At 39.5% G+C, this 16,454-nt stretch overlaps 1 protein-coding gene across 1 annotated transcript in view; it reads left to right on the plus strand.

Moving 5' to 3' along the window:
- Positions 1 to 16,454, plus strand: part of LOC132821329 (spermatogenesis-associated protein 16-like) — a 126,176-nt gene that overhangs the window by 97,979 nt on the left and 11,743 nt on the right. Inside the window, exon 8 of the mRNA XM_060833913.1 lies at positions 15,640 to 15,804. Within this exon, the coding sequence (XP_060689896.1) occupies positions 15,640 to 15,804 (165 nt within the window). The remainder of the gene's footprint in view (positions 1 to 15,639; positions 15,805 to 16,454) is intronic.

Raw genomic sequence — 16,454 nt, forward strand, 5'->3', positions numbered from 1 at the left:
AAGCACTTAAAATGTGTTTGACATCCAATGTATGGGCAATATGCATCTCCAATGCCATATGGATCCTCAGGATTGACACCTGAAACCTTATATGTCATTGAAATTGGTTATTATCAGTCTACCAGCATGCATAGGTCTGCAACTTAATATGATGCACGACATGACAAAGTCCTCAGTTTCAACATCAAAGATTTCAGACTGCAACATTAATTCAGACATTTTGGTCACAGCCAAGCACAGCGTGTTCAACAAGCATTCATCAGATGATGACCAGTTACAGCAGCACAAGAAAATCATCGTCAGTGGATAGCCCGAACACATCCAACAGGTCCCTGGGAAAGTACATTAATTTTGATCATTCAGAAATGAATATGACTTTCCAAGAATGTAATCTTCAAGAGCAAAAAGTCATAATTCCACAAGCTCTAACCCAGACATGCTAGACCAAATACATATAATCGATCCATTAATTAAGTCGTGTGAAATAGGTCAATTAGATCAATTTCAATAATCAAGAGAATCTCTCCTTCCATACAAAATTGCTTCTGAGGCATGGTGTATGATTGCAACCGATTTTCCATGTGCAAAGTCATGTTCACATTCTGGTGACTGATTATATCATCAAATTCCCTTTAATTCTTCAAGTCAAAGATACTACTACTTCAACAGCACTAACCATATTCAATACGTACAGTGTATCCCAATGCATTGTGCCCAGTAGTGGTCCACAGTACATTGGTGCATCCTACCAACAAACATGAAAGAAATAAGTCTTTATTACATGACCTCTTCTCCTCTTTATCCTCAGTCAAACAATCTTGCATCATGCACTGATCATACTCTAGAAACTCAACTGAACTCACCACAGAAATGCGGTATTTACAGGAACAGGTCAAAGTCTAGGAGTACTGTGGCAAGTAGCTCACGTCCTGATTCCTGAAAACCGGTCCACTATCTGTAAGGCACAAGTCAGGAGTGTGATGGAATACTTTCCTGGATGAGTGCAGCCCCAACAACACTCAGGAAGCTTGACATCATCCAGAACAAAGCAACACACTAGATTGACACTGCATCCACAAGCATGCATTTCCTTCACCACTAATGCTCAGTAGCAGCAGTGCGTACCATCTACAAGGTGCACTGAAAAAATTTGCAAAAGATTCTTAGACAGCACCTTCCAAACCCATGACCACTTCTGTCTAAAAGAACAAGGGCAGCCGGTATGGGAACACCACCACTTTCAAGTCTCCCTCCAAGCTATTCACCATCCTGACTTGGAAATATATCGCCGTTTCTTTACTGTTGCTGGGTCAAAATCCTGGAACTCCCTAATGGCATTATGAGTCAACCCACAGTAGGTGCATTGTAGTGATTCAAGAAGGCAGCTCACCACCGTCTTCTGAAGGGTAACAAGGGTTGGGTAATAAATGCTGGCTAGCCAGTGATGCCCACATCACACAAAAATGAATAAATAAATAAAAAATGGTCACTAAATGAAAAGCAATGTACCTAGATTTTTGGATAGCTATGTTAAATCTATATGTTACTCTAGAAAACGATTTACTTTCACCAGCAGCTCTGTTGCTTGGGTGACAGATTCAGACAGTCAGTCCTTCCCACATTCTCATCACCAAAACACATGTTCAATGCTTTATTAGAAAGAAAGGAACACATGGTGCAAAGAACATGGTCAACCAGCATGTAGCAATTATCCAAACCTGCACCAGGACAAATCATACAATTTAGAGACTTTCATACAAATACATGGGCTCATGGGAAGATGTGTTGTGTCCAACCAAGGTCATATGTAGTAATGAGTAATGATCAAGTCCTACGAAGATGTAGATGACATATCCAAATTGCATATCATCAGCATGATAACTTGAATACTGAAGATGCCGGTCAACACTACATATCAATGACACGTTACGCCCATTCATCTGCATACTGCAGAGTGAAGCTATGCTAACAAATTGTGATAATTTGTGATTTTTTTTATGCTTTCTAGTTTTTTCAGAAATTCACACGTTTAGTTTCAATAAAACTGTTGCTTCAAGTGCTCCACCCTGTTAATAATTCTCGTAATCTCGTTTCATTGTGCCTTGAAAGTGTGAAGCAACTGCTACCTATAAGTTAGATAAAGTGTCTTCAGGTGTTCTCTCAAGTGTCTGTTACAACTTTTGGACAAAAGCAGAGTAAATAACCTCACACTATTTTTTTATCCTTCTTTATTATTGTTGACAAGTAGTGCGACATGTTTTCATTTTCCACACTATAGGATTAAAGGATTTTAAGTGCTATGGGACTTTAAGTTCCCAGCACACAGGGAGTTTGGGGCAGGAGGTACAGACCAGTAACTAACACACATGAAGCCCGGAAGGACGTGTAAATCCACAAACAATGGCTTATTTTTCCCAGCAGCTTTATTAACATATTATTTCCAGCCTTCCCAACCATTTAAGTTGAACCAGAAGTCTGTTGCTGACCTTCATGAATCAATTTCTATTTGCTATTTAAAAGGACACTAGAAATAAAATTTGATGGATCCAGGAAACAGGAGCAGAATGACAACAAATTGACAAAATGGAGTGCAAACTTCAAAGGTTTTTTTTGTTTTAGTCATGTCACCATAAATGTAATGATGGGAGCCATAAGGGTCTACAGGAGATATTATTCCCTACTGATGGGAAGTAGAAGCCAGCCAGTGAAACCAAGGAAGTATTAAGTATAACTGGAAGTTGCCCACAAGATCAGTAACAGTACAAGTGTGATACCTCATGCCTGGGGTTAATGTCAAAAGCAATTTAGTGACTTAAGTAAAGCAGGAATACTGAGTACAATGGCACACTCAACTGCATCCTGCTGTGTGGATCACTCCAGATGCCAACATAATGTGCAAGTACACCCATCTTTCCCTGTCTTTATATTTCATATCCTTATGTCATTTAACTATTGATACTTACCTCGTCCTTACGCAATTTCTTTCCACATTAGTGCTATCTAACCACCTATTCAAACCATGACTTTATTCTCACTCATTGGTCACTTAACTTGTTTCTTGTCAAAAAGAGCATAGTCCAAGATAGACAAACAATTAAAGGCAACCCTCCAGCTTTCACAAAACAGATAAGGAGATGTTGAACCTTAATAGAATCAGGCTGTGCTTAGCTCTTGGAAGTGGGACCCTCCCAGTTGATTGTGGACTTAAATGTCAGACAGCTGTGTGACATACAGTGCTCACAGAGTTGACCTGATTACGGAAATGTGATCATGTAAATAATGATCAGTTAAGATTCTTCCCTTAACACCTCGAATTTGTGTGTGTAATCACCCACATGGCTTTCAAAAATCTGCAAGATGTCAGTTGTGACTCTTCAATGGGCCTGGCTAAGATGATGATTGGGTTTTAACCAGGTGATTCATATGCCACAAGTGAAAAGAGCAAATGGTGGAGACAGGGTTGACAATGGAGAGAGCAAGTTAGAGGCTGTAGATGTTGGAAAGAGCATTGACATAGTGAAAACCTTTGGAGCAACAGCAAAGAATCTGCAGTGTACAGGTAGGCATTCCAGCTGCACTGGGCAAAAGTGAGGACTGCAGATGCTGGAAACCAGAGTCTAGATTAGAGAGGTGCTGGAAAAGCACAGCAGGTCAGGCAGCATCCGAGGAGCAGGAAAATCGACGTTTCGGGCAAAAGCTCTTCATCAGGAATGGAGGCAGGGAGTCTCCAGAGTGGAGAGATAAATTAGAGGGGAGGGGTGGAGGAGGAGGAGGGGGTGGCTGGGGAGAAGGTAGCAAAGAGTTCTATAGGTAAATGGGGATAGGGATGGAGGTGATAGGTCAGAGAGGAGTGTGGGGGAAGGTAGCAAAGAGTACAATGGGTGGATGGAGGTCATTCCAGCTGCACTGTCTACACTTGCTGAGAGATAGAAGGAGCCTATCTCATGCATGGCATCACATGATTTTTAATGCTATCTTCATCCTACCTCTACATCCCTCATTAGGGCTCAGAGATATTCTTCAGAAGGCAAGCCTGATGAGATTATATGGTTTTCCAGTCTTATGTCTATAATTTAAGGGCTGAGGACATTTCTTCCATAAAGAGCATGCTACTTGTACTTCCATCTAATTTGATCTGGTTCAGGTGTGCTCAGGTTTTGAATCTTCCAAGGGTTAATGAGAAATTTAAAGTTCCAAGATCCACCTTATCCAGGTTTTAACCTTTGTTTGAAATCATTCTATTGTAACTACAATAGTAGTGGGATTGATGGAACAGTCAATGAAAATTATTCCCATTATGTTTAAAGAATTGTTTTCCTACCATTAGAAGACATTATAACAGAAGTTGTATATTTTCAATTTAATATTGAAACTTTAAAGAAAATGAACATTAAAAACTGGCTAAATGTATGGATTTATACTTTTAGCTTTTATAATCTTCATTTTAAGCTCTAATCCCTATTATGCTTAACACTTTATTTAGAAAGCAAGTTCTGAACTTTCAAGTCCAGTGCTATAATACCATTATTTAACAGGTTGAATTATATGCAGTGGACCTTGAGTTAAAGTTATGTGCAAAGGACTAAAGTCCATTAACTTGTATTCTTTTATAAACTCTCTCACGGTGGGTCAAAGTTTGGTGTGTACCTTAGGTTGTTATTCAGAATCAATTGCGTTTCTGATAATTGTGGCAAGTCTTTCTATGAATGGTAGGAAAAACCATTTTGATGGCCGCAGTCTAGTCATGATGAATAAATCATGAAATGGAACTAAATGTGTGCCTGGATTTCTTTGTAGACATAATGATTTAGGAAATAATTCAGCTGTTGGGTATTCAGACAAAAGAAAATAGTGTAACAAGAACAGCAGGGCAGATTCTCTTATTTATTAGTGGAAGAATAGTTCTGCAAGTGTAACTTGAACATGTAAACATCAGAACAGAATACAAGACAGCTAAGATCTTTATAGGACATGTCTTCCTACTGAAAGCATATTGTTTTAATGATATCCTTTAACATGGAGCAAGATTTGAGCAGGATGAAATGTGCCAAACATGTGCAATGATAGCTGTTGCAAAATCAATGTATCCTCACAGGACTCTGTTATGACCACACCTTTCTGTTTGGACTGTGGACTAAGACTGTTTTAAACAAAGGACTACACACTTTGAAAAACAACTTACTAGAATTCATTGAGTTGTGATTACACTGTTGCTATGTTCAAACAGTGGGGGGAGATGTCTGAGATGCCATAGGTGTGTATACATAGCAAACATCATTTAGAAACAGAGTTCTGATTGGTTTGTCGAGTCAAGATCAATTTTGTGGGCTAGGAGTTATCAGCATGATAACTCTCTAATTGATCCTTGGGACAGTGTACAGTTTGTGCGTGCACAATACTGTGGCAGAAGGTCTCAAGACTTCAAGAGATAGCATCTCTTTTTTTCTCTCTTGTCTGCAGTGAGGTAACTAAGTTGCCTTAAATGACTGATCAAAAGAATAAACAATTAATGTGTTACCCACTTTGTGTCTTTATTAAAGAACTGAAAGAATTGGGAAATAATGAGGTTGGAGATTGGAAAAACAAAAGGAATGCCTCATCAAATCTTATCGTCTAGAGTTATTGAACTGTCTCCTCGTTTTTTTTTTGTCCACCCAGTACATCTACGATTGTTTGTTTGTATCAGTCTGCATACATGTAAGGGTTTAGGAAAGAGAGGATTAGCCAGCAACGGTTTAATTTGATAATTCATATTTTGTTTCTAAAATTAGAATTGATTTATTTGTAATAAATCAGAGTCTATCATACATGTATATTGGGGAACTTTCAGTAACTTGATTAAATCATTCACTTGTAATGACCCTAGGAATAGTAGGGCTCGAATGTCAGTACATTTTCCCAAGTGGATTATGACGATTCCTTTTATCATATACCAAATATATAGGTGTCTATTCATCATTTCTGATCGCAATATTTTTTTCAAGCTCCCAACTGTATGGGGTTACCGACACGTATCTGGTTATAAGCTACCCACTGATGCTAATTCTCACTTTTTACAGGACAAAGCACGCAATAGTGGTAGCTCCTTTCTGTCTAATAGGATGATAATTTGCACAGTAAGGGTCAATCTTGCATTAAGCACACAATGTAAAGGGAGGAATGCTCGGAATCATAATTTTCATCCAGATGAATCAAAAACCCCTGGACATTAGTAGTAAAGCATTGCACATCAGGATAGGCAAGGCATGCATTTTGTTTGAGCAGTCTACTTATTACTTGTACCTCTTCATTCACCTCAGCAAAAATCACTTTCAAACAGCTTGACAACTTTATCTTTCATTCTGAAGACTCCCAACTGCCAATGTCCAACATTGCAGTGCCTTACTAACTATTATCTCTTCTTTTCCTCAAGATACTTCTCAAAATGGGTGTTGTTAAACACATCTCAGGTCAATCTTCCAGAGGATGTGATGTCAAGTGCTGCATCTCTCCCACGCACTAGCACTATGATCAGTCCCAGTTCAGGCAAGAGCATATTAGGGTGGGGACAGGGAGAGGTACTCCGCTCTAGTGAAACACCCACAAGTCAGGGTGAGCAGATATGCATGCCAGGATCAGCCCAGGAAATGACTTACCAAACAGAGAAGTTGTCAACTCTGCTGATCAGAATAAAGATGGGAACCTCAAGGATACAGGCTTAAAAAGAAAACCTCTTTTAACAAATAATGCGAGTATTGTAAGGCCTGTCAAGGCATTGCCACATCAAGGCTGTAAGATGGAATAATCTATTTCCAGTTTGTCCCCTTCTGGGACAATATAACTTAGCCTTTACATGAGTCTGTGCTACTAGCCCATGTGCCTTTAGTGGAAGCTCATGCAATTTCCATCCAGACTTTTGACTCCACTTTAGAAATGGTGGATCACATTAATAGTGGCTTTCAAATCACCACACATTCATAGACGTCATGAACTACAGGTCTTTTGCTCTGACACAGAGTAGAAATAGTACATGATGCTTACATCTGCTTTTCTACCACATCTCAAATAATGTATGGTGTCAACAAGTTGAGAGGACCAGATTGCGGTGGTGGAAACTGATGTGTAGCTGGGTTTTATCAGCTGAAAGTACTGGGACACTGTTGTCCATAAGCATCATAAGGATCCAAATATGAGCAGCAGATGTCTTCTATCAACTTTCCTCATACCATCAGGATAGCATCTCAATGGATTTTTAAAAAAAATCATTCATGAGATGAGACGTCACTGGCTAGGTCAGCATTTATTGCCCAACCCGAATTCCTCAGATAATATTTAAAAGTCATTTCTGTGGGTCTGGAGTCACATGTGGGCCAGACCAGGCAAGGATGGCAATTTCCTTCCCTAATGGACATTAGTGATCCAGTGTTTTTCTGAAAATTGACAAACGTTTCATGCTCATCATTAGACTCTATTTCAGGTTTTTTTTTATTTAATTCGAATTCTGTCATCTGCTATGGCAGGAATCAAACCTGGAATGCTAGAGTGAGTAAAATCTCTAAAGAAAAGAACTATTGTTTGACATGTTTGAGAAATGCATTTGAGGCAGTTAACATGTTTGTCATCAAGTTTATTACCTTTAATACATTTGGCTGTTTGGTCGACAGTATCTTTTCAGGGCACTTCTGAATCTACATTGTCATTGATTGAGAATTTGACTGAGCACTTTCAGTTTTATTTAATAGAGGTTTAAGGGAGTGGTCATTCAGTTTGCAGATGTACCATAGATGGAGATGGAAGGCAGGGAATGAGTAAAATTGTTGTGCACTTATCATCCTTGACAGCTAAACATTAAGGGATCCTTATTCCTCTGCATTTCTTCACTGGAGGGGAGGTTGTTGATGAAGCATCTGAAGATGGCTGTGCCTTGGACATTAGTTTGAGGAATCCTGCAGAGATGTCCTGCAGTGGAGATGACTGAACTCCTACAACCACAACCATTCCTTGATGCCACAAATGTGGCCTTGATGTCAAGGGCAATCACTGCCACCTCATCTCTGGAATTCAGCTCTTTTTTGGTTCTTGGAAGCCAGTTTATCAGAGTTGGAGATCTAACCAACCATAGGCCAGCCAAATAAATACTGTGGCTACAAGAGCAGGTCAGAGGCTGGGATTTGTTTTTTTTATTTTGTCACGGGCTATGAGCTGACAAGACTTATATTTGTTATATTTCCTTAATTAGTCTTGAGAAGATGATACTGAGTATGACAATTTACTACCCAAACCTTCCAATAATCTGAAATGCACAAGTCAGATGCACAAGAGACTGGTTGGGGAGGGAGCATGAAGTGAGCAATTGTCTTTTCAATGCTAACTTCAATTTTATATAAACAGTTGAATTTCAAAACCAACTATTTAGCTCATTTCTGATTTGTTGACAGTTAAAAACATTAAGTTCTTTGAAGCTGAGAAACAGTTTCTAAAACTTAACAACTGTATGTAAATGTACAATGTGTGATGATTCAATGGATCAAATGGCCTAATTCTGCTCCTGTGTCATATGGAAATAACCCCCACTTGCCTGAGTGAATGCAGTTCCGACAACACTGGAGAAACTCATCACCGTCCAAAACAAAGCACCCTTTTGAGTGGCACTCCATCCACCACTTTGAACAATCACCCCCTCCATCACTAACACACAGTGGTAGCAGTGTGCACCATCAATAAGATGACTACAACAATTTTACAAGTTTTCTATCAATTTAGGGTGGCACGGTGGCTCAGTGGTTATCACTGCTGTCTCACAGCGCCAGGGACCTGGGTTTGATTCCAGCCTCTGTGTCTGGAGTTTGCACATTCTCCCCATGTTTGTGAGGGTTTCCTCCCGGTGCTCTGGTTTCCTCCCACAATCCAAAGATGTGCAGATTAGGTGAATTGACCATGCTAAATTGCCCATAGTGTTCTGGGATGTGTAGGTTATGTGCATTAGTGAGAGGTAAATGTAGGGTAGGGAAATGGGTCTGGATGGGTTACTGTTCAAAAGGCCAGTGTGGACTTGTTGGGCCAAAGGGCCTGTTTCCAGACTAGGGATTCTGATTCCCTTGCAAACTCAGCCTGAACTACTGGGAGATCAAAGAGAGCAGATGCATAGGAACACCATCAATGACAAGTTCCTCTCAAAGACCCACCCATACCTGGCTTGGAGCTACATTGCTGTTTCTGTCACTGAAACAAAATATTTTTTAACAGTGCAGTAGTTTTGACATATTCACCCCAGTAGACTACTATTTTGGGATGAGTAAGAAATGCCGGCCTTGCCACCAATATACACATCTCCTGAAAGAATAAATGAAAAAATTAGTACATAAGTTATATTGAGTTTTGTTTTGGAAGTGGAATTTTTTATGTTGTTGCATGTGCCTTCCTACAAGAGAGAAAAGAATTAAATAAATAACAGTATTGCAGCTATCATTTTGCACTCTACAACTTCATATGAAGTTGAGAGGGAGAGGATAGGAGAGATGGGGATCAGAAGAGAGGCTGTATACATAAAGACATAAAAAAGAGACTGGTTGGGGAGGGAGCATGAAGTGAGCAATTGTCTTTTCAATGCTAACTTCAATTTTATATAAACAGTTGAATTTCAAAACCAACTATTTAGCTCATTTCTGATTTGTTGACAGTTAAAAACATTAAGTTATTTGAAGCTGAGAAACAGTTTCTAAAACTTAACAACTGTATGTAAATGTACAAAATAGAGAGGGCTAAACAGAACTTTGAGAGCATCTTTATAAAGAATGTACAAGAGAATAAGGATAGAAGGGAATAGCAAGTTGAAGTTGAGGACTGACTTATTACTGGGGCAATGGAAATGGAATCAGGTTAAGACGAACTCAATATTAGTCAAGATGGAAAAAGAGAAAGGATAAAGTTGAGTGATATGTTGATAATGTAAATCAAGGGGGGAGCTGTAGGTTTGGTAATGAAAGTGAGCAAGATTAGAAGGAACAGGATAAGAGAAAAATTAATTGTTAATTTTTTAAAAGGTTAATCTCAGCGAAGCAAGTGAAAGCTGTGGAATAAAGGGAGAACTAGCCATTTGGATACAGAACTGGCTCAAAGGTAGAAGACAGAGGGTGGTGGTGGAGGGTTGTTTTTCAGACTGGAAGCCTGTGACCAGTGGAGTGCCACAAGGATCGTTGCTGGGTCCTCTACGTTTTGTCATTTACATAAATGATTTGGATGCAAGCATAAGACATGCAGTTAGTAAGTTTGCAGATGACACCAAAATTGGAGGTGTAGTGGACAGCGAAGAGTGTTACCTCAGATTACAACAGGGTTGGAGAATTTGAGCTACAGGGAGAGGCTGAGCAGGTTGGTACTGTTTTCCTTGGAGTGTTGGAGGCTGAAGAGTGACCTTATAGAGATTTACAAAATTATGAGGGGCATGGATAGGATAAATAGACAAAGTCCTTTCCCTGGGATCGGGGAGTCCAGAACTAGAGGGCATAAGTTTAGGGTGAGAGGGGAAAGATAGAAAAGAGACCTAAGGGGCAACATTTTCACGCAGTGGGTGGTACGTGTATGGAATGAGCTGCCAGAGGATGTGGTGGAGGCTGGTACAATTGCAACATTTAAGGGGCATTTGGATGGGTATATGAACAGGAAGGGTTTGGAGAGATATAGGCCGGGTACTGGCAGGTGGGACTAGATTGGGTTGGGATATCTGGTCGGCATGGACAGGTTGGACGGAAGGGTCTATTTCCATGCTGTACATCTCTATGACTCTATCATTGAAACGAGGGGGTGTGGAGAGCTAGAAGGGAAGAATAGAAAGGGAGATCCTGAGACTCATGTTTTGTCCTGCAAATTGCAGATCCTCAATGAACTTAGCCAGCAACATTTTAGATTGAAGAGCAACAATATTAGCTCAAATGATCCTTGTTGTTTTAAACAGACTCTGGGTAAGGTTCCTAAGTTTATTATGATTCCAAATGGGATGCCCAAATTGTTAGCCCAATGGAAGTAAGGATGACTTTCAACATCTCATCATCTTATCTGTGCTGACACCAATTGTTACAGTTAACCTGAGAATGTAATTTTTTTAAAAAGTTTTGTGATTTACATATGAAAGAAGTGAAACTATCATGGTCATTCTAACAGATGAGAGACTTAACAAACAATCAAGGTATTTTTCAATGTATAATTTCAGTTACATCACACTAAACTTTTGCCATAAATTCTGCGTCTTACAATTGTGCACTCAACAACCACCTGATGAAGGAACGACGCTCCGAAAGCTCATGCTTCCAGTTAAATCTGTTGGATTTTAATCTGCTGTTGTGTGATTTGTAACTGTATAAATCATGGGAGTCTGCTGTTCTGTGATGTCATTCTGTACTATTCCTAATTTGCAAATTCGTAAGACCTACCCCTCCCATCCCTTATATTAGGCAAGTGTTAGTGTTTGCAAATATATCATTAAGTGTTTTGGAAATGTAGAGTTTTTCTGTACTTTGCTTTCAGCACGGTTAATTTTATAAATAAGGGTTCCATTGGTCGGCCATTGTAGCTGGATGAGATGAAAGAGTATCATCATCAAAAAAATTGCACAGTCCAGCTGATATGAGAAGGGGAAAGCGTGGAGACCTAACACTGTTGTGGTTCTTTTCGCCAAGCTGGAAGTTTTTGTTGCAAACGTTTCGTCCCCTGGCTAGGCGACATCATCAGTGCTCTGGAGCCTCCTGCGAAGCGCTTCTTTGATGTTTCTTCCGGTATTTATAGTGGTCTGTCCTTGCCGCTTCCGGGTGTCAGTTTCAGCTGTCCGCTGTAGTGGTTGGTATATTGGGTCCAGGTCGATGTGTTTGTTAATGGAGTTTGTGGATGAATGCCATGCCTCGAGGAATTCCCTGGCTGTTCTCTGTCTGGCTTGCCCTATGATAGTAGTGTTTTCCCAGTCGAATTCATGTTGCTTGTTGTCTGAGTGTGTGGCTACTAGGGATAGCTGGTCGTGTCGTTTCGTGGCTAGTTGATGTTCATGTATGCGGATTGTTAGCTGTCTTCCTGTTTGTCCTATATAGTGTTTTGTGCAGTCCTTGCATGGTATTTTGTAAACTACATTAGTTTTGCTCATGTTGGGTATCGGGTCCTTTGTCCTGGTGAGTTGTTGTCTGAGCGTGGCTGTTGGTTTGTGTGCCGTTATGAGTCCTAAGGGTTGCAGTAGTCTGGCTATCAGTTCTGAAACGCTCCTGATGTACGATAGTGTGGCTAGTCCTTTTGGTAGTGGCATGTCCTCGTTCCATGGTCTATCTCTTAGGCATCTGTTGATAAAGTTGCGCGGGTATCCGTTTTTGGCGAATACCTTGTATAGGTGTTCCTCTTCCTCTTTTCGCAGTTCTGGTGTACTGCAGTGTGTTGTGGCTCTTTTGAATAGTGTCCTGATGCAGCTTCGTTTGTGTGTGTTGGGGTGGTTACTTTCATAGTTTAGGACTTGGTCTGTGTGTGTTGTTTTCCTGTGTACCCTTGTGGTGAATTCTCCGTTCGGTGCTCTCTGTACTATCACATCTAGAAATGTAGTTTACAAAATACCATGCAAGGACTGCACAAAACACTATATAGGACAAACAGGAAGACAGCTAACAATCCGCATACATGAACATCAACTAGCCACGAAACGACACGACCAGCTATCCCTAGTAGCCACACACTCAGACAACAAGCAACATGAATTCGACTGGGAAAACACTACTATCATAGGGCAAGCCAGACAGAGAACAGCCAGGGAATTCCTCGAGGCATGGCATTCATCCACAAACTCCATCAACAAACACATCGACCTGGACCCAATATACCAACCACTACAGCGGACAGCTGAAACTGACACCCGGAAGCGGCAAGGACAGACCACTATAAATACCGGAAGAAACATCAAAGAAGCGCTTCGCAGGAGGCTCCAGAGCACTGATGATGTCGCCTAGCCGGGGGCGAAACGTTTGCAACAAAAACTTTCAGCTCGGCGAACAGAACCACAACAACGAGCACCCGAGCTACAAATCTTCGCACAAACCTTGAACACTTACGGGCAAGAGACCTAACACTGTATGTGACCAGTAACTATACTGATGAAAGCAAAATATTGCAGATGCTTGAAATCTGAGAAAAAAACAGAAAATGATGGAAACTTTACAAATCTGGTAACAGCATTCAGAGAGAAACCCACTTAATGTTAAGTCCAGAGACATTTTCAGTGACTACCCATGTTTTTTTTTGTGCATGTAGAGGAAGACATTCCGCCCCTGGATGTGCAACTTGTACACAACAATAAACAGTACATTCTGCCCAGTTTACTACAACAAGGGCACAATGTTGTTATCTCCCTTGCACCCACAAAATAGGAAGTCAGGTCAGTTGACTGGGGATGAGACTTATTCTCAATCAGCTGACTTTGATTCCTCTGGTTATCTGAGCACAGATGCTATTGAATATTATTGCCAGCAGAGATAATAGAATAATTGACCTTCTGCAAAAGAGGTCTGTTTGCTTTCATAGGCAGTACAGGCCCAAATAGATTTATTGTCATCTGGTGTATCTAGCATAATTTTGCTAACCCTCAGACATCTAAAAGAAAAAAAATGCATGAAAGTGGTCTGAAGATCAGCAGGAAAATGAAGGTGTTAATCAAGAGAAAAGGCAGGCAACCCCACTGGCTGCTAGAGTCATGTGCCAGCAAGTAATTATCGAGAAGTTCAGCTGAATAATCTCTCCTTCCTACCAAAGCAAAGATACACACAGACAAAGTACATGAATGTCCTGAAAATATACATTTTCTCTGGTAATGTACAAACATAATTAAAAATATTAAGGTCAGCAGCTAAGAAAACAAAACATATCAGCTAGCTATTCTGTCACTCTTAATTCCATACTTCAAAAAAATTATCAATTGTGAAACAATCACCACATCAATGCAAGGCTCTTTTCCCGACTTCTGTGATATTTTACTTATTCAAATACTCCAACAACGTGATTTCCCTCTAGTGTCAGTTTGGGAATTGGAAGGTTGCTGAATATCAACTGATGGTAATTGAGATACCAGTGCTAGGTCACCCCCAAGGAGCTGTGCCAATAGAACAGACTTCTAAATGTCGATGTTGGCCAGGACTTAGCTCAGCTGGCTGGCTGTAACCGAGATGTAAAACCAGCATCAGAAACAGACTGGCTATCATCCTGAAAGATGATGTCAGCTGCCTTGTCCATGACATCTATGACACTCCTAGTGGAGTGAGCCTCACTATGCCCATTGCTGTATATAAGAACAGAATCACACATATAGTATGATACTTAAAGTTCTATTCTCACACCTCTTTGTACTTTGAAATATCGGTGGTCTGAAGTTCTATTGGTCCTGACAGAATGGCCACTAGATATTCCATCACAGTGGTTCCCACTACTGATCACTAGCTTCATCAATTACTTTATAATTTCATTCCATTTGTGCCATGCCTCAAAAGTTGGGACACAAAAGACAATGTAAAAAAATACACTTCAGTGAACTTCATAATGTTTCAAAATATATTTTGCTTGTTATAAATTTATTGAAAAAACTATTGGTTCTAAAATTTCCAGATGAGAAATTTGTTTCAAAATGTTTTGAGTGATTTCTAGATTTATTTCTAGACAGTTCAGAATTACTGGTTGATGCAATTACAGAGTTTCTATTTTAAGTGTGGACATAAGTATTTCATTAGAAATGAGTTGCAAAGTATTCATGTTTTGATCAAGTAGAACGAGAGAAAATGTTTTTACTCATAGGAGGATCAATAAACAATGAATAGATTTCAGGCACTAGCTTTGAGGTGCAAGGGAGTTTGGTGGTGGGAATGGAGGAAGTTGTTTAGCATTGTTCTTATGACATGGCTGGTTAATTGTTATGATCTCAAATACATTGCCTGAAAAGATGGTGGAAGCAGATTCAACAGTAACATTCAAAGGTAAATTGGATATTTGCCTGAACAAGAAAATGTTGCATCATTATGAAAGATGAATGGGGATGGAGGCTAATAGGATGGCACTTTCAAAGACGTTTCTGCAATATCATTTTATGAACAGTGTGCTGAAAATGGTGGCCAATGATATTGTCAACAGAAAGTGCTGTCTCAAGATATTTACTAACATATATGTATAAAAATTAATCAGACAAGAGACTTGCATTCCATTTTATTGGACATAATTCAAGTCTAGTTCTGACCCAATGCACCACCTATTCCTCTGCACCAGAACATTTGCATGCATTGAATATACTTTTATAAGCATAAGTCACAGTACAGTATCTGCACTATGAAACCTATGGTTTTACATTGAATATTGAATTTTGTTTATGTTGAAAACTGTTCATTGTGTACCTAAGATTAAATTTATAGCAGGAATAATTTTAAAATATAATTAATTTTAAGCTGTAATTTCAGTAATAAAAGATATAATGTTCAGTAAGACTGTTAGACACTAAGCATGCAAGTTCAAACAATTTAGGAAAGCAACTTGCTTGAAATCAATTTACCTTCTATTAATAGGAAATGAATATTTGAAAAGTAACTCTGAGTAAGCTGTCAGTGATCTGAAATATTTTGATATCGTCTCTCTAACATGTCTTTCTTTGATGAGGGTCAGGGGGGGATTTGCCCTGGTGCAGGTGTTATCGAAAAACTACAGTACGCCAGTTACCTGAGTCAGCTAAAACGTATGAAGGAACAAGCACAAGTGATTAATCAAACTATTGCAGAACTAGCGACCATGCCGTATCTGCACGAAATGAGTCAACATGAAATTGAACTGGTAAAACAACTTTCTGTACATCTTCTGCTTTAAATGTTGACATATTAAAAATGTTATTTCCAAATTCAGTATATTATTTATCATAGGTTGGGGCATAAAACTGCAAATGACATAACCCTGTTTGATACTTGTTTTGACAGGGGAGGAATCTTTGGTGGCAACATTGCAGAACACTGTTATTTGCTTTGGTCACATAGGATAATGCTTGTGAACTTAGTTGGGTGTTCATATCACTGTAGCACCATCCACATTCTCTGGGTAAAGAAGCTTCTCCTAAATTCTCTATTGGATTTATTAGTGACTATCTACTTTTTAAGGCTTTAAGTTTTGATCGCATCCATTGCCTTCCTAAGCATTAATTATACCACAAATTGGTTGTTTCTTTAGAAATTTTGAAATTATATTTCTGTTTCCTAATTTCACTTTATTTATCTAAATGGTGAAAGTGATAGCACAGACCCTAGTGGAACACTACTTCCTGGTTATCATATGCCATGTCATTTTATCCAACTGGGCAAGAATTGATTCCTGTCTTCTAATTTCCATTGGAATATGTCAGAAGTATTTACGTTGTGATAATCGACCACCTGTTAACAGGATGACGACAATAGATATAATGCCAGATGCCAACTACTGTACGCATCTATGAC

Source organism: Hemiscyllium ocellatum, chromosome 13 (assembly GCF_020745735.1).
Source record: "Hemiscyllium ocellatum isolate sHemOce1 chromosome 13, sHemOce1.pat.X.cur, whole genome shotgun sequence".
NCBI lineage: Eukaryota > Metazoa > Chordata > Chondrichthyes > Orectolobiformes > Hemiscylliidae > Hemiscyllium > Hemiscyllium ocellatum.